The sequence below is a fragment of the Pelophylax lessonae genome (assembly GCF_965119305.1).
Source record: "Pelophylax lessonae genome assembly, chromosome: 5".
NCBI lineage: Eukaryota > Metazoa > Chordata > Amphibia > Anura > Ranidae > Pelophylax > Pelophylax lessonae.
The window spans coordinates 142,159,613-142,186,788 of record NC_138772.1 but is presented as its reverse complement, the minus strand read 5'-3'; the positions used below and the strand labels follow the sequence as shown (position 1 = coordinate 142,186,788).

The 27,176-nt window shown below is 44.4% G+C and overlaps 1 protein-coding gene across 4 annotated transcripts in view; it reads right to left on the bottom strand.

Annotated features, from left to right (window-relative positions):
- Window positions 1-19,225: 19,225 nt before the first annotated feature.
- Window positions 19,226-27,176, bottom strand: part of OXNAD1 (oxidoreductase NAD binding domain containing 1) — a 126,925-nt gene continuing 118,974 nt past the window's right edge. For all 4 annotated transcript variants that reach the window (XM_082259591.1, XM_082259589.1, XM_082259590.1 and 1 more), the window contains exon 9: window positions 19,226-19,661. In XM_082259591.1, coding sequence (XP_082115717.1) covers window positions 19,507-19,661 — 155 coding nt within the window. In that variant the 3' untranslated portion in view covers window positions 19,226-19,506. The remainder of the gene's footprint in view (window positions 19,662-27,176) is intronic.

The following is a 27,176-nucleotide window of genomic DNA, read 5'->3' as shown; positions in this document are numbered from 1 at the left end:
AAGATTTCTGCTTGCACGTCCCCCATGATTAAGCTCCAAGTGGCGAAGCGAAATGTGTTGCTGGCTGGAGTCCAGGCTGAGGCTGCCATTCATCTCACTTCATGCACATGGGTGTTCTTCATAATGTGCAGCTTATTGATCTTTTCCTTTGACATTGCTGCAGCTTGGAGCTAGGATGAGCTCCCTGTCCCTGCCTGCACTCGCAGCGGTCTAGTTGGACTATACCTCTCTACCTGAGCAGCACCTAAATGTTGTCTTTTTTTAACTCCCCCCCCCCTCACAGTCATTCACTGGGAAGACCAGTGTCCTGCTTTACTGCTTCACCACTCTAAGCCCCTTATGCAGCTGAGAAAAGAGGTTGTGTGATTGCTTATAAAAAAAATTAAGTGTATAAAGTTATTTTTGGAACTGAATGGGTTATACCTTAACATGCATGCAGTGGCACACAGCAATTTTGATCAGCACCATTTGCCATGTGATGTGGGGACTATGAGGACTGTAGGTGGGGGCTTTCCAAAAACACAGGCGGTATGTGCTTTCCATACTGTATGTTTTAGGAAACCTTCACCTTATTAAATCTGAACTGCTATAATATACACTATATTACCAGAAGTATTGGGACACCTGCCTTTACACACATACATGAACTTTAATGGCATTCCAGTCTTAGTCTGTAGAGTTCAATACTGAGTTGGCCCACCCTTTGCAGCTATAACAGCTTCAACTCTTCTGGGATGGCTGTCCACAAGGTTTAGGAGTGTGTCTATGGGTATATTTGACTATTCTTCCAGAAGCGAATTTGTGAGGTCAGGCACGTATTTGGACAAGAAGGCCTGGCTCGCAGTCTCCGCTTTAATTCATCCCAAAGGTGTTCTATCAGGTTGAGATCAGGACTCTGTGCAGGCCAGTCAAGTTCCTCCACCCCAAACTCGTTCATCTATGTCTTTATGGACCTTCCCAATACTTTAGGTAATATAATGTATGTTTGAGGTCTTAGCAAACATGTTTAAAGGCAGTTTGGAGTTTCATGCTTTTCCTGTTAAAATAATTGTCATGCAATATTTAGAAAAAAATAAATAGTATACACTTGGAACTTCAACCCAAATATACGCATTCTAATCTATGCACTAAACCAATCCCCTTGGAAGCAACTGGAAAATATTTTATCCCCCAGGATAAACAATCAATCATAAACAAAAACAAAAAAATCAGTGCTATACTAAATCATCAAATATTGCATGCAATGTGCTATAATAAATAAAAATCCAATTATATAATTAATCACAATAGTTCATATATTTGATTGAACACTGTTACCAAATTCCCATACAGCAGCACTCAATATGTGAATCAATCAAAGTATATGGTAGTCCATAAAGCCACAGTTGTTTAATTAATCAGTGCGTCCACCATATGCTGGTACTCATTCTTCCCTTAATCCATCACCTTCGTACACCACATATATACTGTATATCCAGAATGCTCACCAAATTTAAATGCCCTCTTTCTTCTAAGATGGATATGATGTGAGATGCTGTGGAGAACCTGAAAGTGCTTGGATTTTTTATGGGAATGGATCACATTCCTGTTGGCCTTATGTAAGTGAAATTTTTCAGAATAAAAGTGTTTTTACCTACTGCACTATGGTGATTGTCTGCTTTTATTTTCAATGCTGAGCCAAGGGCTGGAGAAGTAAGAATCTAACCAAAGGAGGAACTGAAATTGGAGTGGTGTCAGAGGCGATTAACCCTTTGAATATCAGGCGCTATATAACTATCTTAGAAATCAGAGGTCATAAAAATCTGGTGAGTGTTCTGGATTTACATACAGTATACGTGATGCACAAGGTGATGGATTAAGGGAAGGATGAGTACCTGCATGTGGCGGACATACGGAATTAACTGAACTGCCTTACACTTTGATTGATTCACATATGGATTGCTGGTGTACAGTATGTGTGGCTCTTGGTCCCATATAAATCTATGGGGCTCTACTGCGTATGAGTAGCAAGCAGGATCCACACCCAGCATTGAATGGCCATACACACAATAAGAAAATAGGAAGTAAAATTTCGTACGACGAACGATCTGTCGATTTTCTGGTCGTTAGTATAGTGCTTTCGAGAGCCGATTCCGACTTTTCGGACATCAAAAACTGAAGGTGCAGGCTATAATATTTTTATCGTACGTGAACATAACATCCAATTTATGTTTAATTGGTACAGTTTTCGTTCAAAAAAATCTGAAGAGGAAGACTATGCATGCTCAGAACCAAAAGAATACATACAAAACAATTCAATACATTCACACTTCTGAAGTTGTATTCTGAGTAACCTCTTCCTTTTCAATATGAGAGTAGCATGCAACATAAAACAGACGATTGTTCGTATGATAATCTGACCGAGTGTACAAGGCTTTAGAGACAGTGCTGCTGATCAGGAGATAATATTTGATTGAACACTGTGACCACATTCCCATACAGCAGCACTCAATATGTGATACCATAAAGTATATGGTAATCCATAAAGCCACAGTTGTTTAATTAATCAGTGTGTCCACCATATGCTGGTACTCATTCTTCCCTTAATCCATCACCTTCGTACACCAGGTACGAATGATCAACCATACTAGCAATCTGCATCTTGGACAGTTAGCCACCCATCATTTAGGACTTATATAAGAGCTCTCTTCAGTAGATTATATGATATATACAGGAAACTCTCATGTGCTCCCCCCGCGTACCTCCTCACCACTGTGCAGGCCGGTCCCACTGGGACCATTGGACTCAGGCAGCACTTATAGAGGGGCAGCCAATTGAATCCCAAGATTTTTTTTTTCAGCAGTTTTGTGTGTCATTTTGCGGCGCATTACGGGTGGCATGTCCCCATCTCATGCTGCCGCCCGTAGTGCAAACTGATGAGTATGAGGAGGCAGAGTGTCTCCTTTGGGGAACTTCCTTTACGTAATCGTGGTGTGAGCAAAAACATCAGACATCAGTGCACTACATCTCACACAGGGCACGCTGGATCTTCTAGGGCAGTGGGCACTGCAGACATAGGAGTGACAGGAGGACTGAGGACAGACAATGGGTGTTTGGTGGACCGGTCCGGTAGTGAGTTATGGAAGAAGATAACAGTATATATATTTTCTAAAGGTTATATTCAGGGCTTTTTTTCTCAGAGAATAGGTTCGGGAACTCTTCTCTTTTAAGTCACCCTTCGCCTCTGCCCCTTACCCACCTCCAAGAACCGTTCCTTGGTCCCGCCCCTTACCCACCTCCCAATACCGCCCCTTTTAGAGAATATAGACCCAAGTATTATTTTGTGGTGCTAAGTATTTTGTATGGAATTTGTTAATGATAACAAAAAAGACAGTAAAATAGATCTAGCAACAATGGACACTCCAACGACAATAGATCCACCCCAGCAACAATAGACTCCCAACAGCCAACATTAATAGATCCTCCAGCAGCCAGCAACAAATACCCCTCCCTCAACAGTACATCCCGCCAGCAACAATTGACCCCCTGCAACATAAGAATCACCCCAAGCAAAAATAGATCCCTACCAGCAACAATAGACCCCCCCTGCAAAAATAGATCCCTTCCAGCAACAAAAGGTTCCTCAGTAGCCAGCATCAATAGACCCCTTCCTCTACAGTACCTCCCTTCCAGCAACAACTGACCCCCAGAAACTTACCTTACATACATACATTCAGTTCTGGAGGTGCCGGAACTGTGTTCCCCCGCGTTCCCACTGAAAAAAAGCCCTGGTTACATTTATATAAAATAATGGATGTGGGGGCCTTTTGTTGGGTGTGATTTTGTTTATGGGGGTAGCAGCATTTCATTCTTGGACCCAGGCAGCACAACCTTTTGTCAAAAATTCATGAAATGTTGATAAATACCAGACTGATTTATGACCACAGAGGTTGCCCCAAAAAGGTTTAGGTCTGACGTACTCAGGCTGCACTGCTATATACTGATTTCTTATGTCTAAGGTTACTACTAAGTTCCAAAATCTCCTTTATTTGAGGTTAAATAGAGCACTTTAGGTTTAGACCTTCATTGTTTCTAAACTGATTATACGCTAATTACATGGGATTTGCCATATCATTTTGCACTTATTCTTGCAGACAGTCTTTGATTAGGTATCTAATTTCATTTGTCCTTAGCAATTTAATAACTTGCCAATTGTCTATGTAATAGATTTCTTCTGTGCATGCTAAGTTAAATATACCTGGTCTTATCTATTTATATGACTGAATATGTACAACATGGGTGCATGTCATTGTCAGAATTGATATTCTTACTTTATGCCCATTTTATTACCAGATAAAACTAATTTAGAATAAACCCCAATTATGTGAGTTACATGATGAAGTTTGTAGTCAGGGGCTGGACAAGTGGTGGGCGGGTGGGGGGGGGGGGGTCAGTTGCCCTGAGCGCAGTAAAGCAAACAGGCAAAAAATGGATGAAGGGTGGTACACCCATTCTATGGCATGTGTTAATAGTGGGGAAGGGGGCGCAATTCTACATCCTTGCCCTGCGCTCTGGAAGGCCTTGTCCTGAAGTTTACAGAAGATATGGAAGGAAAGGCCAATAACAGGCGTCAAGAGACTGGTAAGCTGCAAAATATTGTGATTATGTTCCTCAGTGTGGATATACTTTAGGTTTGCAGCTGAATCAGCTTTTGCTGTTATTTCTAAACAATTGAAACAAATTGTTAAAGTACATGATAACAGCACAATACAAACCCTTTTGCAAGCAAACTTCAGAATGACCATATATAGATGGGGAGGAAATTAGGCTGGAAATGAAAGGGTTATCAATCATCTTTCTGTAATTTAAAAATGTACGTCTGTGCAAAACACAGGAAGCGAAACAAGTGTGGAGGGAAAGAGCTGAGGTTTGTCTGGTAGAACAGGAAATTTGGTGTATATATCATGACACCAAGTTTATAATAATTAGTAACCCTATCTAATATACACAAACACCTGTGCCGAGGAAAACCACATGACATGTATCTGGGGAGGCCTGAGGACAGGGACATAAGATAACGTATGCAGCTTTTGTTCTGTATCAAGCTGTCTAAAATGCAACCACTAAAAGCAAGTTTCTTTATTAAAATTAAAGGGACATTCCTGTAAGAGGGTGGGAACCTTACCCTGTTGGGAGTTTCTGGTTTTGTAACCCTTCTGCATTGTTCAGCAAAACCCAAGACAACTACTTAGCAATCTACGTTCATTATTTTGGCTGCTGTAAGCTGACAGAAGGTGCAATCCAGTTTTATCAAATAATGATAAAAACACTCCCATTTTGTTAAATACTAATAAAGTGCATGAACTTACTACACAAGCCAATATAGGGTTTAACCACTTACCTACTGGGCACTTTCACCCCCTTCCTGCCCAGGCCAATTTCAATGCTGTTGCATTTTGAATGACAATTGCGTGGTCATGCAGCAGTCTACCCATATGAAATTGTTATTTTTTTTATAGACAGAGCTTTCTTTTGGTGGTATTCAATCACCACTGGGTTCCTTTTATTTTTGCTAAACAAACAAAAAAAGACTGAAAAAAAAAAACAAAATTATTTTTCTTCGTTTCTGTTAAAATTTTTTGCAAATAAGTAATTTTTCTTCTTGAGTGATGTGCACTGATTGACACTGATGGGGCTGCACTGATAGTGTAAATGTTTGCTGTCACAGGATAGCCTGTTATTGGCACGCCTTTCCTCACACAGCACTGAGAAAACGAAATGTCGATAATTAGCATTTGTTTACATGGGATCAGCTGTGATTGGACACAAGATTGGCCCTTTACCTCAATCTGTGATCAGTTGTGTCCGAAGGACACAACGGTCACAGAGCATGCCCGATGTGTGCCCTGAGGGCGTGCAGGGGGGGGGGGCAGGGTTCTGGGAGGACATTAATAGACACCCTCCCATAACTGGACGACCGCACTGTAGCCGTCTTTCGGCTATACTGTGGTCGGCAAGTGGTTAATGTTATCGTAAATCTAAACCCTAACTGGGTGACATTTAATTTATTAAAACTTTGTATCATAAACAATTGCCATGTTTTTTCCCATAAAAAGAAGAACTTTGATTTACCTGTAAACTCCATATTCTAGAGCACAATACAGGACACAGGCCGAATATTTATAAGCCACGAGTTATAGGCACAGACCTTGTGTTTTTTTTATTTTTTTTATTAACAGATTGTTGTGAATGAATAATGTGGTTGTGCGGTCGGAGACCCATACAGTCACACTGATTTCAGGTGTGACAGTGGCTGAAGGGGAAAAGGAACCCCCCACCCACTGTCACAGGGAAGGGGAGACAATGGGTAGAAGGGGGTCTGCCTGAAAATGTTACATGTTAAATCCTAAACACGGGTAAAACATGCCATGTTTAAAAGGTGAACTTATCTTTTAAATCCAGAATAAGACATACTGTATACCACTATTGGACTTTGGTACCGAAAACAGGTTTGAAAAGAATCTTTGAACCTGTCTTCTGGGGGTACTGGCACAAGTATTCCCTGAAACAAGAGTTGGCTCAGAGAATTTAGCAAATCGAAAGGTTTTTGGGCAGTTTTTGGTTGATTTGGAAAGAAGAAAGTGGTGAGGTGGTAGAGATTGAACTCTATTTTGTACCCTTTTGAACCTGATTGAACCCAAAGATCTGGGATATCTGTGACCTAGAGTGAGGAAAACTGTGATGTCCCCCCCCCCCCACACACACAAGCACACAGCGCGGGGACCCTTTATTGTGAAGAGAGCTTTGAGAGAAGGTTGGTACCCTTGGTTGGCCAAGATTTGTTTCGAAAATAAGGGATGTACTAAAGTTTTGAAGATGGAGTCTGGTTAGGACAGACAGGTGCTCTGCATTTTGAGGAGCTAGGGGCTACTGTAGAAGGTGGTTTTTGGATCTACTGCTGTAGAAGTAAAACCTTCCTGCCTGTGACCTCTATGATAAATTGGTCAAGTGCCGACAGATGTCTTCTTTGGAAAGGCATATGTGTGAGGTGCTTTTTCTAGGTAGCTTCAGCTGTCCAAACTTTTAGCCTATAAAATCTTGCACATGTGAATGGAGATCAGAGCCATTCTCTTATTCCAGTTAGCTGCAGTTTGACATGATGACATTGCAGCAAGAGCACTTGAGTGTTAGAGTACAGTAAAGATTATGGGAGGAGTGAAGACTCTTTCAGAAGTGATCCAGTTGTCATTGACTACACATTTTATCTGTTCATGAACAGGGAATATTTTGCAGGGTTTTTTTCGGCCTCTTTGTACCCAAGGGAGCATCTCCAGACAGATGAGAATTAGCTTGCACAATGTCAAGACTTTTGCAGAGAGAGGCAATGAGCTTTTCAATGTTAGCAAGCATGTTGCGTTAAGCTCCCTCTTCAATATAATGCCAATCTGGAAAATAATAATTTCTGTATCTCCCTCCAATATTTCCTCAATATCCTTTTAATTTCCTTTTGTGTCTGTGTTCTCTAGGACTGGCATAGCAGGATTCGACTCCGGTTGGGTTGAAAAACGGGAGTGGGAGAGGATGCGTGATGTTTTTTTGTGGCCTTGATGGGGGTGGCTGTATTAGGGACATAATCTGTCCAAGGAAATATGACACAGTGGGAAAACTTTTTTTGATCCACTGCAGATTTTGTAAGTTTGCCCACTTACAAAAAAAGAAGGGTCTATGATTTTTATCATACGCATATTTTAAATGATAGAGACAGAACATAAACCAAAAAATCCAGAGAAAAAACACGATACAAATGTTATAAATTGAGTTCAGTGAGTAAAATAAATATATGATCCCTAAGTAAAACATGAATAGACAAACCCTTGTTGGCAAGCACAGAGGTAAGACGTTTCTTGTAGTTGGTTACCAGGTTTGCACACATCTCAGGAGGGATTTTGGTCCACTCTTCTTTACAGATCTTCTCTAAATCCTTAAGGTTTCTTGGCTGTCGCTTGGCAACTCGAAGTTTAAGCTCCCCCCACAAAATGTCTATAGGATAAAGGTCTGGAGACTGGCTAGGCCACTACATGACCTTAATGTGCTTCTTTTTGAGCCACTCCTTTGTTGCCTTGGTAATATGGTTTGGGTCATGCTGGATGACCCATCCACAGTGTTCTGGCTGAGGGAAGAAGGTTCTCATCCGATATTGTACAATACAGGGCCCCGTCCATTGGCCCCTCAATGTGGCAAAGTTGGCCTGCACCTTTAGCAGAGAAACAGCCTCAAAGCATATTGTTTCCACCTCCGTGCTTGACTGTGGGGTGTTCTTAGGGTCATAGTCAGCATTTTTCTTCCTCCAAACACGGCGAGTCGCGTTAGTGACAAAGAGATCAATTTTGGTCTCATCTGACCACAGGACTTTCCCCCAATCCTCCTTTGAATCATTTAGATGTTTATTGGCAAGCTTCAGATGGGCCTGTGCATGTGCCTTCTTGAGGATGGGGGACCATGGGGGCGCTGCAGATTTTAATCCATGGTGCGTATTATGTTGCCAATGGTTTGGTGACTGTGAACCCAACTGCCTTGAAATAATTCACAAGCTCCTCCCATGTACTTCTGTCTCCTTCACACCAAGCTTTTTGCTGATTGTCTTGTAGTCCATTCCAGCTTTGTGCAAGTCTACATTTGTGTCCCTGATATCCTTTGACAACACTTTGGTCTTGCTCATGATGGTGAGCTTTGAATGGAAGAAAGATTATGTGGACAAGGTCTTTTTTTATACTTTTAACAACTTGTCGTTAGGCGCACCTTCTTAAATTGACAGGTCTAATCTGTGCACCACATGAGCACATACTGTGCCCAGAATTATTGTTGGTTGGTAGGGGATCAAATACTTATTGTACTCACTGAACTGCAACTCTAATGAGTCTAATGTTTATCAGTACATTACAGAAAATAATGAACTTTATCACAATATGCTAATATTTTGAGAAGGACCTGTATATATATATATATATATATATATATACACATATACATACACACAATATACACTGCTCAAATAAATTAAAGGAACACTTTGAAAACACATCAGATCTCAATGTGGAAAAATATCATACTGGATTATCTATGCTGATTTGGACTAGGTAATGTGTTAGGAAAGAAAGGATGCCACGTCATTTAATGGAAATGAAAATGATCAACCTACAGAGGACTGAACTCAAAGACACCCCCAAAAATCAAAGTGAAAAAATGATGCAGCAGGCTAGTCCATTTTGCTGAAATTTCATTGCAGCGACTCAAAATGGTACTCAGTAGTTTGTATGGCCCTCCACGTGCATATATGCATGCCTGACAACATCAGAGACTGCTCCAAATGAGACGACGGATGGTGCCCTGGGGTATTTCCTTCCAGATCTGGACCAGGCCATCACTGAACTCCCGAACAGACTGAGGTGCAACCTGGCGGCGTCAGATGGACCGAAACATAATGTCCCAGAGGTGTTCTATTGGATTCAGGACAGGCGAGCGTGGGGGCCATTCAATTATATCAATTCCTTCATTCTCTAGGAACTGGCTGCATACTGTCACCACATAAAGCCGAGCATTGTCGTACACCAGGAGAAACCCAGGACCCACTGCACCAGCATAGGGTCTGACAATGGGTTCAAGGATTTCATCCCGATTCCTAATGGCAGTCAGGGTGCCATTGCTAGGCTTTAGAGGTCTGTGCGTTCCTCCATGGATATGCCTCCTCAGACAATCACTGACCCAACACCAAACCGGTCATGCTGAACGATGTTACAGACAGCATAATGTTCTCCACGGCTTCTCTAGACCCTTTCTCGTCTGTCACATATGCTCAGGGTGAACCTGCTCTCATCTGTGAAAAGCACAGGGCTGGTGGACCTGTTAATTCTGGTGTTCAATGGCAAATGGCAATTGAGCTACACAATGCGAGGCAGTGAGCACAGGGCCCACTAGAGGACTTCGAACCCTTAGGCCACCCTCATGAAGTCTGTTTCTGATTGTTTGGTCAGAGACATTCACAAACATTCTGGCAATGGCACGTATTGATGTGCCATCCTGGAGGAGTTGACTGCCTGTGCAACCTCTATAGGGTCCAGGTATTGCCTGATGGTACCAGTAGTGACACTGACCCTAGCCAAATGAAAAAAAATAGTGAAAAACAGTCAGAAAAAATGAGTAGGGAACAAAAATTTCAGTGTACTTCCACCTGTAAAACTATTCCTGTTTTGGTGGTTGTCTCATTGTTGCCCATCTAGTGCACCTTTTGTTACTTTAACCACTTATGGACAAGGCCTATTTCTGATACTGGTTGTTTACAAGTAAAATCAGTATTTTTTGCTAGAAAATTACTTAGAACCTCCAAACACCTCTCCCGCCGCCCATAAAAGTAATCCCCTGGCGAATCCACCACTGGGACACTTTTATGTGAAAGAGAACCGCTAGCCACGTAGAGAAATACTGGGGTTATGGCAGCTATCTGCTACCATAACACCAGTATTTAACATCAAACTAGTGACAGAAATACGTGGCGGGCAGTCTGGAAGTGGTTAATTATACCAAAGCTGTTGGAGCTGATTAACAACCCCCTCTGCTACTTAACTGATCAGATCAATATCCCAGGAGTTTAACTGACTCAATGCTGTACTCTGATTAAAAAGTGTTCCCTTCATTTTTTTGAGCAGTGTATAAAATGCCAGCTGCATTTACATAAACTATTATTTCAGCAATGTCTTGTGTATAGGAGCACTAATATGATTTTACCCCACCAAGTAAACAAATGAGATTAGCCAAGGGATGATAAGGGTACTAAGTGAACTTGCAAATTAAAAAATCATAATTTCAGCCTAATTTGCATAAATGTTCAAAAAACTGAATTTTTGTAAAATCTTACCGTAAAATTCCTTTCTGAGTCCTCCGACAGTCGCCGCCCCTTCCCAAGTCTTCACCAATGGGTATTGACCTTTGCTCCGCAGGAGTAGCTAGGCAACAAGATTTGTTAATACAAAAGCTTTTAGCATAGACACACCCCTAGGGGCTGTCTCCTTAGTCAATACCTCCCTGCACCAGCATTCCCAACTCAGTTTGGTAGCATAGCAGTAAGAGTACACAAAAATCCCAAAAGAGGGGCGGGGGGCGGCGACTGTCGGAGGACTCAGAGAAAGGAATTTTACGGTAAGATTTTACAAAAATTCAGTTTTCTCTTACGTCCTCCGACAGCCGCCGCCCCTTCCCAAGTCTTCACCAATGGGACGTCCCAAAGCAGTGTAGACCTGAGGGGTGGGAGACACAGCCGCAGAAAAGCAACGCAGTACCCACATCAGAGAAAGGAACCTTACACACAGTAAAAAAACCAACTGGGCAACAGGAAAAACGTGCTCAACAGGAGCAACGACCCAGGAAAAAACAAGTAACCCAGGGGTAAAACACCCCAACAGCCAAAGACCCAAAAAACAGGGGTCCCTAAGGCACTGCCGCACTGAGAACTTTACGGCCAAAGGAGGCATCAGCCGATGCCTGAACATCCACCTTATAGAAATTTGAGAAGGTGTGAACGGACGACCAAGTCGCCGCCTTACACACCTGGGCCACAGAAGCCTGATGCCGGAAAGCCCAAGACGTACTCAAAAACCTGGTAGAGTGCGCTTTCACAGGGAAGGGAAGGACCTTCCCCTGCAAGGCATAGGCCTGCACAATGGTTTGTCTAATCCATTTGGCGATAGTCGCAGCCGACGCCGCCATGCCCTTCCGAGGTCCCTCAGGAAGGACAAAGAGGGAATCCGCCTTGCGAAAAGGCTTAGTGGACGACAGGTAAACCCTGATCGCCCGTACAACATCCAATGAATGCAAGGCAACCTCCTTAGGATGCTTTGGCTTCGCGCAGAGCGAAGGCAAGACAATTTCCTCATTAAGGTGAAAATCCGAGATCACTTTCGGCAGAAAGGACGGGATAGGTCGCAGGACCACCTTATCCTTGTGGATCACCAAGTAGGGAGAGCTGCAGGACAAAGCCGCCAGCTCCGACACCCTGCGAGCCGAAGTGATCGCCACCAAAAAGGCCACCTTTTTGGACAACAGAGGCAACGAGATCTCCCTGATCTTTTCAAAGGGAGCACGTTGCAAGGCGGACAGAACCAGGTTCAAGTCCCACGGAGGCAAAGGCTCCCTCTGCGGAGGGGCCAAATGGCGCACCCCTTGAACAAAGGTGCGGATCAACGAGTTCGACGCCACAGGGCGCTGAAAAAGGATGGCCAGTGCAGAAATCTGGCCTTTAATCGTGGCCAACGCCAAACGCTGGTCCACTCCAGTTTGGAGGAAAGCCAACACTCTGGACACCGAGTACGAGCGAGGGGAAAACCCCCTGGACTCACACCAGGCAAAGTATGCTTTCCAAGTACGGTAGTAAATCTTTCCCGAAGAGGCTTTTCTAGCCTTGATCAAAGTGGGAATGACCTCAGGGGAGAGACCTCTGTCCTTCAGGACCTGGCTTTCATCAGCCAGGCCGTTAAAGCCAGCGACTGTAAAGCAGGATGGAATATCGGCCCTTGAGACAGGAGGTCTTCTCGAAGCGGCAGACGCCACGGAGCGTCGACTGCCAGATTTACGAGGTCTGCGTACCAAGACCGGCGAGGCCAGTCCGGTGCCACTAGAATCACCGTGTGCGGTTCCGAGGCTAACCTGCGAAGGAGCCTGGACAGCAGCTGAATCGGTGGAAAGGCATACATCAGACGATACTGATGCCAGGGCGCCACTAGCGCGTCTGAGGCGTCTGCCTGAGGATCGCGCGTCCTTGCCACGAACCTTTCCACCTTGTTGTTTAGACGAGACGCGAACAGGTCCACATCTGGGGAACCCCACTTCACGCACAACATCTGGAAGACATCCGGGTGAAGGGACCATTCTCCCTGGTCCAGGGTCTGGCGACTCAGATAATCCGCCTGCCAGTTCTCCACCCCGGGATGTGAACTGCCGTTATCGCCGGGACGTGTGTCTCGGCCCAAGACAGAATGTCGGCCACTTCCCGAGCCGCTCGGGCACTCCTGGTGCCCCCTTGATGGTTGATGTAGGCCACCGCGGTGGCATTGTCCATCTGAACCCGAACCGGACGGCCCTGAAGCCGTCCCGACCATTGCAGAAGGCAAAGCTTTATCGCTCGCAATTCCAGAATGTTGATCGGAAGGGAGGACTCCTCCTCCGACCATGTCCCCTGGGCGGACAGATTGCCCAGGACACCACCCCAGCCCGACAGGCTGGCATCCGTGGTGACCACCGTCCACAGCAAAGGACGAAAAGACTTGCCACCCGACACTGCCGGGGACTGGAGCCACCACAGAAGACTCTGTCTGGTGCGGTGGCTCAACGAGATCCGCAGATCCAAGGACTGCGGACGCCCGTCCCACTTCGCCAGAATCTCCACCTGGAGACCCCGCGTGTGAAACTGGGCAAAGGGGATCGCCTCGAAGGCTGAGACCATCAATCCCAGACATCTCATGCATGTCCGGAGGGACGAGCCGTGGTTGGCCCTGAGGGCCCCGACCTCGTCCTGAAGCGTCCGGAGTTTGTCCTCCGGAAGAAAAACTTTCGCCTGTACAGAGTCCAGAACCATCCCTAAATAGGGAAGGCGAACCGAAGGACACAGAGTCGACTTCGGAAAGTTTATGGTCCAACCGAACTCTTGCAGCGTCTGCACCGTGGTGGACAGGTCGGCCATCAGGCTCTGGCTGGCAGTTGACCGTATGAGGAGATCGTCCAGATACCCCAAGACCGCAATACCCTGTGCCCGCAAAAGGGCCAGGACCGGCGCCAGCACCTTGGTAAAAACCCGCGGAGCCGAAGCGAGACCGAAAGGTAACGCCACGAATTGGTAGTGTTCCTCCGCAATGGCGAATTGAAGGTACCGTTGATGACCCTCGAAGATGGGGATGTGTAGGTACGCATCCTTCAGATCGATGTAGGCCATGAACTCCCCCGGACTCAGGGCAGCCACCACCGAGCGCAGGGATTCCATGCGGAACTTGCGCACCCGCACAAAGCGGTTCAGAGCTTTCAAATCCAGAATCGGACGCACCTTGCCCTCCTTTCTGGGCACAGTGAACAGATTGGAGTAAAACCCCCGAAATCTGTCCCGATGAGGCACCGGGACCACCACTCCTTGGGTCCGCAGGTCCCGCACCGCCAGGTGCAGATCCTGCAAACGCTCCGGAGACAGCTGAAGATTTGAGGGAAAAAATCTGCCCGCCGGCCGAGAGAGAAATTCGATCTTGTAACCAGATCGAACGATTTCCTGAACCCATCTGTCCTGAATGCGGACCAGCCAAGGCTGGAGGAAACCGCGCAGACGTCCCCCCACCCCAGAAACGGGTGAGGGCGTCCCTTCAGGCGGAACTAGCGTGGGTAGTGGAACCGGACTGACCGGATTTTTGCTTACCCGCCCACGGCTTCTTCTGGGAGCCCTGGCCCTTGAAGGGCTTGCCCTTGGATTGTGACCGAAAGGCACGAAAGGACCCCTGGGAGGGCCTAAACGAGGGGTTCCGTTTGCCATGGAAAGACTTGTGCTTGGGATTCTGGGGTAAGAGAGTACTCTTGCCCCCAGTAACACCCTTAATCAGAGTATCCAAAGCCTCGCCGAAGAGGCGAGATCCCACGTAGGGAAAATCCGCCAACGTCTTGCGAGAAGATTGGTCCACAGACCAATTCTTCAGCCATATCAGGCGACGGTCGAGCACCGCCACGCCAGACAAACGTGCAGCCAAATGAGCCAAATTCAAGTCCGCATCACACAAGTACATGACGCCTTGATGGATTTGATCCACCATGGCCAATGTGGTGGGCGGAGCCGAAGCAGCCACCAGGGTGCGCCTGAGCACCTTCGTCCAATCGGCAACCGCCCTGGGCCGCCATAACCGAAGCAAAAATAGGTTTTAGCATAGAACCAGCAACCATGTAGGCATGACGGGCAAGAGACTCCAATCTCCTGTCCGTAGGGTCCCGGAAAACCGGGGTATCCTCAGAAGGAATAGCAGTAGCTTTGTTCAAAACGGCTACCGCGTGATCCACCTGAGGCGCCACACACCAACGCTCGTCGGTGGATGGCGCAAATGGATAAAGCAGTTTAAATTTATTCGGCACTGTAAAGGGCTTCTTTAAATTGCGCCACTGCTCATTAACCGTATGATGAAATTCAGCAGGGCAGGGAAAAATCTGCGCAGATTTGCGGGTCCTTTGCGTCCCAAAGGAGGACACCCTAGTAGGAGGAGCTGGCTCATCCTCCAAGTGCAAAGTATCCTTAATGGAGGCGATAAGCTCATCCATGAGTGCAAGCTCTTCAGGCGAGCTAGGGGGAGAAGTATCAACCCCTTCCACCTCCGCCTCCCCCTCAGACCCCACGAGGTCCAGAGATGAGTGAGACCCTGAGAAGGGCACGCCAGCCCCAGCAGCCATATCGCCCTCTGAATCAGAGGAAATGGATAACCTGGCCCTTTTTGCGGATCGTTCAGCCATCAGCATCTGCACCTGAGACACTAAGGATGCCACTACAGCGGCCAGATCAGCCCCCGCGAGGGGTGCAGCAGCCCCCTGGTCCCCCACCAGGGCGGGGGGAAACTTGTTATCCTGAGAATCCATGCCCACAGTATTAAAAACAAAAAAGGGTACTGTCCCTTTAACACCCGGCGAGCGCAGCCCACCGCACACTACTGCATGCACCGATCCCACAGGGATAGAGAACACTGAGCAAGGAATGACAGGACAAGAAGGAAAAAAACCTGGAGAGAGCACAAACAGGCTGCTGCCACCGATCGCTGTCCCAGAGAAAGAGGAAGTGATGCAATAACCGGCTGACTATCAAAGCCTATGAAGGCTCCGCAAAAATGGCCGCTCAGGCTGAGGGATCGAGGCTACAAGAAAATGGCACCGACATGTGCTCGAGCGAGCGCGGCCCGCCAAAATGGCGGCAATTGGCGCTAAAACACAGCGCTGTACAGGACAGGGCCAACCATAGCATTTTCTTGCAAAAAGAAATGGCGGGCCGCATAGCGGTCGCCGCTCAGGCATGTCTGTCTATTCAGTTCCACAGAAACTCACAGCAGAGCGGGAGGGCCCCCCCCCTCGCAGCCCACAAGGCATGCATCCATACAGGGATCTGACAGGGAGCCCGCACAGCACACAGACATGAGGGTACACACAGCCACAGACTGAACACCCATACAGATGGTCCCCACACAGAAGGTGCTTACCGTACCGGATGGCGTGGGGAGCCTTCTCAAGCGACAAACCGCTATCAGGATGACAGGGAGTGCCGCAGCCAGGAAGCAGTGGATCGCAGCACAAGACCGCAGAATGGCGTCCAGAGAGGTAGCCACCTCACAGGCAGCATCCCTGCAGCGAACAGGGATGGGTCGTTCATAGCGCCAGGGCGAACCATAGCTGAACGCTCGATGGCAGGCTGGGGATCCATCTGGCTCTCAGCCCTGGGATCCAGGGCGGCCAGTCGGAGACCCAGCTCCGCATGATCATCTTCATCCGAAGATCCCTAAACTAAAGCTGACAAAATAACAGCTAGTAAAGAAAAGAAAAAATACTTGAAATAAAATCAAAAAAGGGTAGAAGGCTGAGACTGAAGCCCCAGCCCAGGAAAGCCTGCTACTCCTAAGCTAGGCAAGACCAAACTGAGTTGGGAATGCTGGTGCAGGGAGGTATTGACTAAGGGGACAGCCCCTAGGGGTGTGTCTATGCTAAAAGCTTTTGTATTAACAAATCTTGTTGCCTAGCTACTCCTGCGGAGCAAAGGTCAATACCCATTGGTGAAGACTTGGGAAGGGGCGGCGACTGTCGGAGGACGTAAGAGAAATACAGTTTTAAACTGCAACTGTCACATTAGAGTCTCTTAAGGGCTTGTTCACACCATGTGCGCATGAAAACTGATGGGAAAAGCGCACAGATTTCACTTGCAGAGACATGATGTTTTCATGCATGTTTCAGTGAGGTTTTTTTGCACGCTGACATCAGTTTTTATGTGCATCAGTTATATGTCCCGTTCACACCAGTGTTGAGGTCACATCAGTTTCTTCCCCGTGCAGAAAACTGCATACATGTTACAGATTCCTACGCAGAACAAAATCCACCATGATACCAGTGTTGTGATGTGAACAGGTCACATAGAGAACAATTGTTTCTTTTGTGCCCTTGCAGAACAGAGGAAGAAAAACTGACATCTCTGCACCATAGGGTGAACGAGGCCTAAAGTCTAACTTAAAGCCTATGTTTTTTTCTCTCTTGGATTTTAGCTGTTAATAGTACTTCTGTCAAGTTTTTTTTTTTCTGTTATCTGAGACCCCATTGGGGAGATGTCCCCTCATTTCCTGTCCCTGACACAAGAGAAGGAACAGTAATCTGATACAGGAAGACACAGACAATAATAACTTGACAGAGATTCTAAACCTTCTGCATTTTACTGGAAAAAAATGTTTTGCTGCAGTCTATGCCCCACAAAGTGAAGGCAACCTTTCAATACACCAGACTTACAGGGGTTCAACTTCTTCACTGCCCAAAGAAAAAAAAAAAAAATTCTGGAGCTTTGCTTTACTGAGATGGAGAACAATAATCTAGATAATACAAAGCAACAGTAGATCATATTGCTGTAAATTGACAGTGTTTGTTGTGTGCTACTGCTAGTTTCCAACATTTATGATGTGCTTTTAGATGCTTTCTCTCTGTTGTCTACAGAATTGCTATCTCTTGACTAAGGCCTTTTCTGTGATTTACCTTTGGAGTGTATGAACAGTGAAGTACCTATGCTGTGTTTACTGCACTCGCAGCTAAATTATCTCCAGATCTTCCATTAAATTCATTCTTTGTACTCACTCTACTGTCATTGTCTTTCCCAGACTTGCGTTGTGCATTCTTTTTCTGTTTCCTCTTCCACCTATTACATTTTTATCACAGAAGAACTTAGGCATGAGTCACATGAAAATATGTTGGCTAGTTGGAAAAACCCTCCTTTTAATTCTTTGCAGGAATGTGTAGGTTTTTCTTTTTTTGTGGTTTATCCTGTTCTATATGTACTCAACTCACTTATGAATAAGAGGACAACTTTAAAGTGCCCTCTCATGTACAGCATAAAAGTGAATTGAGAAAGATGGATGTGAAAAGTCTTCCATGGCCAACATTATTTCTTCTGGGTAAGGACAAAAGGACACTGCGGGCAGACACTCTTCCACAACGGCTTCCTATCCATGCATGGGGTTGGTAATGACAGTACAGCACCTGTGCTAAATGTCTGTGTTTATAGTGGCTTGTAACTCGATAGAATAAAGAATTGATTGCTCCTTCCTACAGAACAGTCACAGTCTGTGCTTGCCTGTCATTCACACTGACTCTGCCCAATTCTGTTCTGGGCTGAACACAACTAACAAAGTACGGAGGGGACACCCTGGTGGGGAAAAGTGGGCTGTGCAATGGATTACAGCACTTGGGTCCACTTTTTGAATCCTGGCCAGGACACTATCTGCATGTAGTTTGTGTGTTCTCCCTATGCTTATGTGGGTCCCCCCCCCCCCATACTCCAAAGAGAAGCTGGTGGGCTATCCAGCTCCTGTCTAAATTGGCCAAAGTATGTGTGTGCATGTATGTATGTATGTATGTATGCATGCATGTGAGATAAGGGCCCTAGATTGCAAGCACCCGGGAGGAAGGGACTGATGTGAAAGTACAGTATGCAAAACTCTGCGTGCATTGCCAGGGCTATATAAATACCTGTAGTGAATAAAAGTGAAAAATGTCTGCAAGCATTCTAATGAAAGTGCCAAAAAGCTTTCATAGGATACACTGCAAGCAGATCAATTGCACAATCATTTTTAGTAATGTCTCTTTCGGAAACTAGCCACTCCCTACTGTTATAACATGGTACATACCCAACTAGATTTGTCAAGCAGAAGACATAAGCATGTCTTAAGATAATAGTCAGATGTAATGCAAGCTGGTAAGATAAGTTGTGATTGTATTGTCTACTACACTTTGATCGCCCGATCAACTTGTTACATTCAGCCTGCCTTTTAAGGGTTCAAATCTCCTGCTGAACCAGCCAAGATTTAAACCGTGTATGGCCGGCCTTAGTGGAAAAACTTGTAAGAGCTCATAGACCTAAATAACTTTACCAGAATACTCTTAGCCAGCATTTTGTTTGTTAGTTGGTGAGATTTTAGTATATGGCAACTCAGACGACAAGATATAGTACACAGTTTTAAAAATTATATTTAAATAAAAGACAGCAGAAGATACATTGCTTATAAAACACTCCACATTGATCTCCTTTGCTTTTCCATTTGTGGACTGTAATACCAGTTGTAATAAAAATGACTGGAGTGATGGTCAGGTTCTTTAGCTAACAGTTACTCTATTCAAATATTTTTGTCATTGCATGTCAGAGTTTCTCCCTGAGAACAGTACACTTGCTTCCAGCTGAACATCTCTGGTACTTGAAAGAAGATTTGGACCTCTGACATTCCTCTTCTACCACCACTTTTCAAAGTAAATCCGTTCTCTGGGCACGTGCAGTTCCTCGAGCTGTTTGCACATGGCCTCAATCATTGGAGGTGGTCCACATATGTAACACAGATGATCACGAGAAACAGAATTTGCTAGCTGACTCCCAGTGATTCTTCCTTCTGTTCATGTTAGACAAAATAACAGCATTTCATTAGTAGTTGTCAAACCTAGAAATGCATTTGAAGTGTATTTACCAACAAAAAAAGTGTGAAAAATGAAATTAGAAGTCAACCCTAACACTAAAATACCTGCATCTACAGACTTCCATGATCTAACACTAACCTATCTATCTAGCCCTGTAAAGAAGAAATCCGTATACATAGCTGATCCGATCCCACATTGAGCTGTCAGCCGCAGCTTCACTGTGTAGGCGGGTGCAGAGGACACAACCGGACAATGGAAGTCCCATAGTAAGTCTATGGGTGATGTCACTTCCCATTCATTTCACAGCCGTTGTCGGCTGTATCCTCTGCAGAGCTTCCACTGCTGGAGACCGGCTTCAAAAAAGGTATGTATACGGATTTCTTCTTTACAGGGCTAGATAGGTTAGTGTTAGATCATGGATGTCTGTAGATGCAGAGATTTTAGGGTGGACTTACACTTTCATACCCAGTTTGTAAATAAAAAGAAAAAAAAAAAAAAAGGTATTGCCTTGTGCTGGTCTTGCTGTTTAAGCTCACTGCAGCTGAAAAATGCCCATTTTTACAGGCGTTTGACGGTTTCATTTTCTGCCCTTAAAAAACCCTCTATGATAACCTATGTGTCCATGCTCACATGCTTTTACAGAAGTTTGGAAGCAGGGTGTTTAGGGGCAAAAATTTGAATGTACCAACGCGTTCAGAAGAACAGCATTTGGACAGAAAAAAATGCCAGATGCACCTAAACACTAAAAGCGCTTGAGCATTTATTCATTTCAATGGCCAGATTAGATTAATATTATGGCCAATGAAATGAATAAACGGCCAAACATTTGGCATGCCTGAACGAGTCTAAACGTGTTTGAAAAATGTGGCTTTAGGCATATTTTTAATGCTGCTTTTCTCCTGTCAGAAGGAAGGCGTTCAGAAGCGCTTACTGTGCATGAAGCCTTATTACATGTAAATTCAGCATTATTATTATGGATTTATATAGTGCCAACAATTTGTGCAGTGCTTTAAAATGTTAGGGTAAACAGTACAGTTACAATACAATTCAATATAGGAGGAATCAGAGGGCCCTGCTCGATAGAGCTTACAATCTAAAAGGGAGGGTTGAGTTATTCAAAAGGTAATAACTGTGGGGAACGTGAATGAAGAAAACGAAAGTAGAGTTGTTAGGTGGTGGCAGGATAGGCTTCTCTGAAAAGTTTTCAGGGATTGCCTTAATGTGGATAGATTTTAAGATAGTCGACAGATTGGGGTAAGGAAATTCCAACATAGAACTGCATGCATGCATGCAAAAAAAAATTATATATAATAATAATAATAATAATATGTGATAATTTCAAAACCAAAAACATAAAAATATAAATCACTTAAACTAGATGAGCCATGTTCTCTGCAGCATTCAGGGCCACCCATTGCTTGAAGAAGGAAGAGATCTGTGATATCACATGACTGGACAGAAGACCAAAAGTGGGTGGGGGAGAGTGCGTTTACTTTACTGTTACCTTCCCCAGATGCACACTCGCCTTCCTTCACCCCTCTGACACTCCTTCTACTCGCTGGGAGCAAATAGAGGAACATGTTATTACCCTTTCTTTCTCATCACAGCAATGTGGTTTGTCAAATACTGCCCAGGCACCCACCTCTGTGACTTTTAGACTAGTTATAGATTGGGGTAGTCGCCATTTCTTGTATAGCGTACCCACCTCTGTCACATGGGCTGGGAGAGAGCCAAGTCATCATAGGGCTTCTGCTCTTGACTTCCTACAGATGATTGGAGTGACAGAAAAGTTAAAGGAAGGTGAAGTTCCTGAGCAAACGACCACTGTTATTGGCAGTCAAAGCGGTCCCATTATTGGGATCTTGTCCTTCCAGCTTCTGACTGTAAATGGCGAGCGGGAGCTGTCGGTAATAGCTCAATCAGCAGGCTGGGAGTATGCAGTAAGCGCACTCTTAGCACAAAACAGTGGACCCCCAAAAGACACATTTATGTGGCAGCTGGGTGTTAAAGCCCACCTGCCATGCTGCTGCATATACTGTATATGTTATGCTGGCAGGAATAGGTTAAGAAAATCTGTTGCTCTGCTTATATAGATTCACTTTATAAGGTTTAACATATGTTAATGCACTAGCTATGTGAATGCAAGCTATAACTCTCTGCTCACATAATATCCTACTAAGGATTTTTTTTAAGTCAATGAAAATCAAAGTGCATGTCTGGAATTAAACACATAATCTGGTTTTGTACACAAGGATGTTCTAAGAAACCCCTAGAAGTAATGCTGGCCATAGATGTGAATCAAAAATTGAACAGATTTCTTCAAAAAACTGAACAGATTCCCCCATCCACCCAACAAGGTGGATGGAGGAATCCTCCCCACTGTGGTACTGTATTCTGACAGGAGTAACTCCTCCACTACCACCTCCTCCACTGTCAGAATACACTGATCACTGCTGCAGCACTGAATGAATGAAAATTCACAGTTCCATTTGAGAGGAGTCGATCATTAGATCAACTCCTGTCGAACAGAAATGGCCATACATGGATTGAAATTTGGCCGGTCCCTGCTGAACCACCACATTTGGATCCATCTTTACTTCCCCAGAGATTTTTTGCAGATTTAGGGTTATCTAAACCCAAGAAAAAAATTAGTTTATCTTATAAATCATGGGTGTCCAACCTTTTGGATTCTCTGGGCCACATTGAGTGTAGAGAAATTTTCTCGGGCCGCATATAAAATATATACCATACATACTTCCCGCGCCGCCTCGCCCCCCCCCCCCCTCCGCACTAATTTAACACAACTAGAGGATGACCATTGAAATGGAATCAGTATACAGAGGTTTACTTGTTCTGAGAGATATTAAAGGAACACTCTAACCACCATGACCACTTCAGTGATTTGAAGTGGTCATGGTGGGAGGAGTCAGAAACACTGCACATGCTGGGATATTTACAGTTATGTGCTGGGGGCTAGTTGCACCCCTAGCACATATGACTTGGGCAGCCAGAAAATGTCATGTCCTTATTCATACATGTATGAACAAGGACATGACATATTATGACAAAACACAACTACTTATTAAAAAACATATTGCAACAATTTACACAAGCTGATGCACATACCTTTTCTACTTATTTTGCAGACTGCTGGTGCGGTTACTGCTGGCGGGTAATGCTGGAGGAAGCAACGGCTGCAGTAGAGAGCAAAGCCGCTGCTTCCTGTATGGCTCCTGTCACAGGTGGAGTGCATTTCATATCACTCCCACTGTGACAGAGCCGGAACTATACAGGAAGCAGCGGCCCTGTCACTGACTGCAGACATCCTAAGTCTCCCGCAGCAGCCGGGAGATCGCACGCCATTCGCAGCCTAGTGCTTGCCCATGCAATGCAGCCTAAAGAGTGCCCATCCAATGCAGCTTCACCAGTGCGTGCCCATCCAATGCAGCCTGATCAGTGCCCATCCAATGCAGCCTAACCAGTGCATGCCCATCCAATGCAGCTTGATCGGTGCCCATCCAATGCAGTCTCACCAGTGCATGCCCATCCAATGCAGCCTCACCAGTGCTTGCCCATCCAATGCAGCCTCACCAGTGCTTGCCCATCCAATGCAGTTGCAGCCTTTGCCTACAGTTGGTTGGAAGCCGCTGGGGCCTTGCCCCCAACTCGACTTCCTTCCTCCCCAGAAAATATAAAAATTGTCAGGGGGCAGTGGGGCGCATTGGCTACAGTTCCGGGCCGCAGGTTGGACATGCCTGTTATAAATCCCTGGATATGGGGGACACATTCCTTTTTACTAACTTTCTGTCAAAACTAATATTATAAGGCAATGTTAATAACGTTCCCAGCTATCCTCTGTGAATTATGAAACACCTCCTCCCTAAGTATTAGAGATGAGATGAGGAGAGGGTGAGGTGTTCTTTAGTCCTGTCTGAGGGTGACAGTGCTGCTCCTCCATTTATACGCTGCAGTGAATGAGCACATTCAGACTAGGATAGAAGTGCCCTAGTAGGACAAGATGAAAATAGTTACATACAGGAGAAATCTAATGCAGCCACCACATGTAAGCTGCAATAGTTTAAATGAGGTATGATATGTGGCCAATGTTGATGTTTTTATTTTGGATTTTGGAGTTGGGAAGGGTCAGAACATCTGTAAAATTGTCTGCACCCATAGAGAGGATTCCCTTTCGCTTCCTGTTCTGATGACAAGAATATAGAGGAAGAAGAATGAAAATCAATGGAGATAGTAAGCAACAAAACACAAACAGGAGCATTTAAAAAAATTTGAATATCATCAAAAAGTTAATTTATTTCAGTAATTCATCTCAAAAAGTTAAACTCATATTATAGAGAATCATTACACACAGAGTGAGATAGTTTAAGCATTTCTTTCCTTTAATTGTGATGATTATGGCTTATAGCTAGTGAATATCCAAAATCCAGGATCTCAGAAAATTTGAATATTGTGAAAATGTTTGATATTGTAGACTCATGGTGAGACACTCTAATCAGCTAATTAACTCAAAACACCTGTAAAGGTTTCCTAAGCCTTTAAATGGTCTCTCAGTCTGGTTCAGTAAGTTACACAATCATGGGGAAGACTGCTGACATGACAGTTGTTCAGAAGGCAGTCATTGACACCCTCCACAAGAAGGGTAAGTCACAAAAGGTCATTGCTAAAGAAGCTGGCTGTTCACAAATTGCTGTATCTAAGCATATAAATGAAAAGTTGAGTGGAAAGAAAAAGTGTGGTAGAAAAAGGTGCACAAGCAACAGGGATAACCGCAGCCTTGAGAGGATTGTGAAGCAAAGGCCATTCAAGAATTTGGGGGAGATTCACAAGGAGTGGAATACGGCTGGTGTTAGTGCTTTAAGAGCCACCACACACAGATATATCCAGGACAAGGGCTACAATTGTCGCATTCCTTCTGTCAAGCCACTCTTGAACCAGAGACAATGTCAAAAGCTGCTGGTGTTGATCCACTGTGTTTTATTAAGTCTAAAGTCAGAGCAACCCTCTATCAGGAAATTCCAGAGCACTTCATGCTTCTCTCTACTGACCAGCTTTATGGAGATGCTGATTTAATTTTCCAGCAGGACTTGGCACATGCCCACACTGCCAAAAGTACCTATACCTGGTTTAATGATCATGGTATCACTGTGCTTAATTGGCCAGCAAATTTGCCTGACCTAAACCCCATAGAGCAGGGGTCTTCAAATTATGGCCCTCCAGTTGTTCAGGAACTACAATTCCCATCATGCATGGTCATGTCTGTGAATGTCAGAGTTTTACAATGCCTCATGGGATGAGTAGTTCTGCAACAGCTGGAGGGCCATAGTTTGAGGATCCCTGCCATAGAGAATATGTGGGGTTTTGTCAAGAGGAAGATGAGAGACACTAGTTCCAACAATGCAGATGAGCTAAAGGCTGCTATCAAAGCAACCTGGGCTTCCATAACACTTCAGCATTGCCACAGGCTGATCGCCTCCATGCCATGCCCCTATTGATGCAGTAATTCATGCAAAAGGAGCCCCGATCTCCATTGAGTGCATACTATACTGTACATGGACATACTTTTCGCTAAGCCAACAATTTTGTATTAAAAATCCTATTTTTTATTGGACCTATGTAATATTCTAATTTTCTGATAAACTAAATTTTGGGTTTTCACTAGCTGTAATCCATAATCCATATTAAAAGAAAGAAATGCTTGAAATATATAACTCTGTGTAATGCATCTATATAATATATGAGTTTCACTTTTTGAATGGAATTACTGAAATAAACTTTTTGATGATATTCTTATTTTTTGAGATGCACCTGTGTGTTTTGTATTAAAAGGGTTAGAGTGTCTGTTTTTTTTTTTTTTTAGATACAGTATTTGTGCCCTCTTGTCCTGTCTTTTTTCTGTGTGTCACAAGAAAAAAGTATAAGTAGAAATTTCCTAAATGGAGACACAAAACAGCAATTAAAACCCATAAAGCATATAATCATTCCCCATTCTTAAAAAAAAAAAAGGCTGTAGTTGGGCTTTACATACATTTAGCATTTGAAGGACACGATCAAAATCATACATAGAAGATTTCTCAGTACCGGATTTTGCTCAAGTCATAGTAGTTCAGAAAGCTTAAGAAAGCTTAAGTCAGTGCCCAACTACTTTATCTTGGGCAGTCCATTTTATAAATGTCGATCAGTTCAAAATGAGGGAAAATACAGCACAATATAATTGTCACCAAGTTCATAAAAGCGAACAATTTATCTTATGTTCTGCATGCTGGCCTTGAAACCATTACATTTTTTACATCCCTGTTGGAGCACATTGCTTGCCATTATTAAAATACTTCTACTGTTATTTTTAAGCACTGGAGCCCAAATGCCAGCTCTTAGCAGTTTGTGAAATATTTTCGTTGCAGGGATTTCACTACCATTCTTTTTAATAAGACACAGAAGAACAAATGTAAGCCAATTAAAAGCTTGAGAACGGCAGTGAATAAATGCACTAGAAAATAATCCTAACTGAGAAACTTCACTTGAGCAGTCTATTAAACCAAAGCATAAGGTTTTATATAAACATTAAACAGACGGCAAGCGGCAAAAACCCACCATATGTTTCCATAAAACTCCAATTTAAGTGCTAGCATGGTCAGGAAGAGGTGTGAAATTCCTTCACCTTTGTGTTCTTAAATGGGAGCGTTTCTTTTAACGTGCGCAAAAGCTTTGCAAAAAAATAGACCTAATTAGTCGGGCACTGCCTTTACAATGAGAGTCAAGATCATTACCAATGTCTGCAAAGACAACAACCTATCAGTATTCCTAGGAAAGATGGTATTAAAAGGATGAAAAAACAAATTGCATTCTGTCTTGCACAGATGACAAAACGAGTGAGGAAGAATTTAAACCTCTGTCAAATGTTAACTATTGTCTGTGGCCCTTTAGGAAGATTTTCTTTCACATACTTTTGGTCAAGTATTACTGATACAGAGTACGGATATATTTGCGGTGCGATCTGAGTCCATACAAAATGAATGGGCTCAAATCACACTGCAAAGAATAGCATGCGATTTGAATAGGAATGCAGTGCAATATCACATGCAGTTTCCCGCACTGCTCCTGTGTGAACCCAGGCTGAAGTTACTATGACAAGCCTTGGTTCACACAGGTTGGGGGATGGCAAAAACCGCATGCGATTCGGACAGGAATCCCAATGCATTCCTGTTCAAATCGCATGCGATTCTTTGCAGTGTGATTTGAGTCCATTCATTTTGTATGGGTACTCTGTAGCGGCAGTCACAGGATTATGTCAGCATCACTGTGTGCACCAATACAAAATGATTGCAGGGTGACATGACGTCTCCCTCTCAGACAGTGGGCCGTGACTCCCTACACTCACAGTATGTCCCCAATATTCTTCGTTGGGTGATGGTGACAGTCAACCAGAAAAACGAAGGACATCTTGTGGCGGAAAAGAAGAACTGCTGAATACAGAC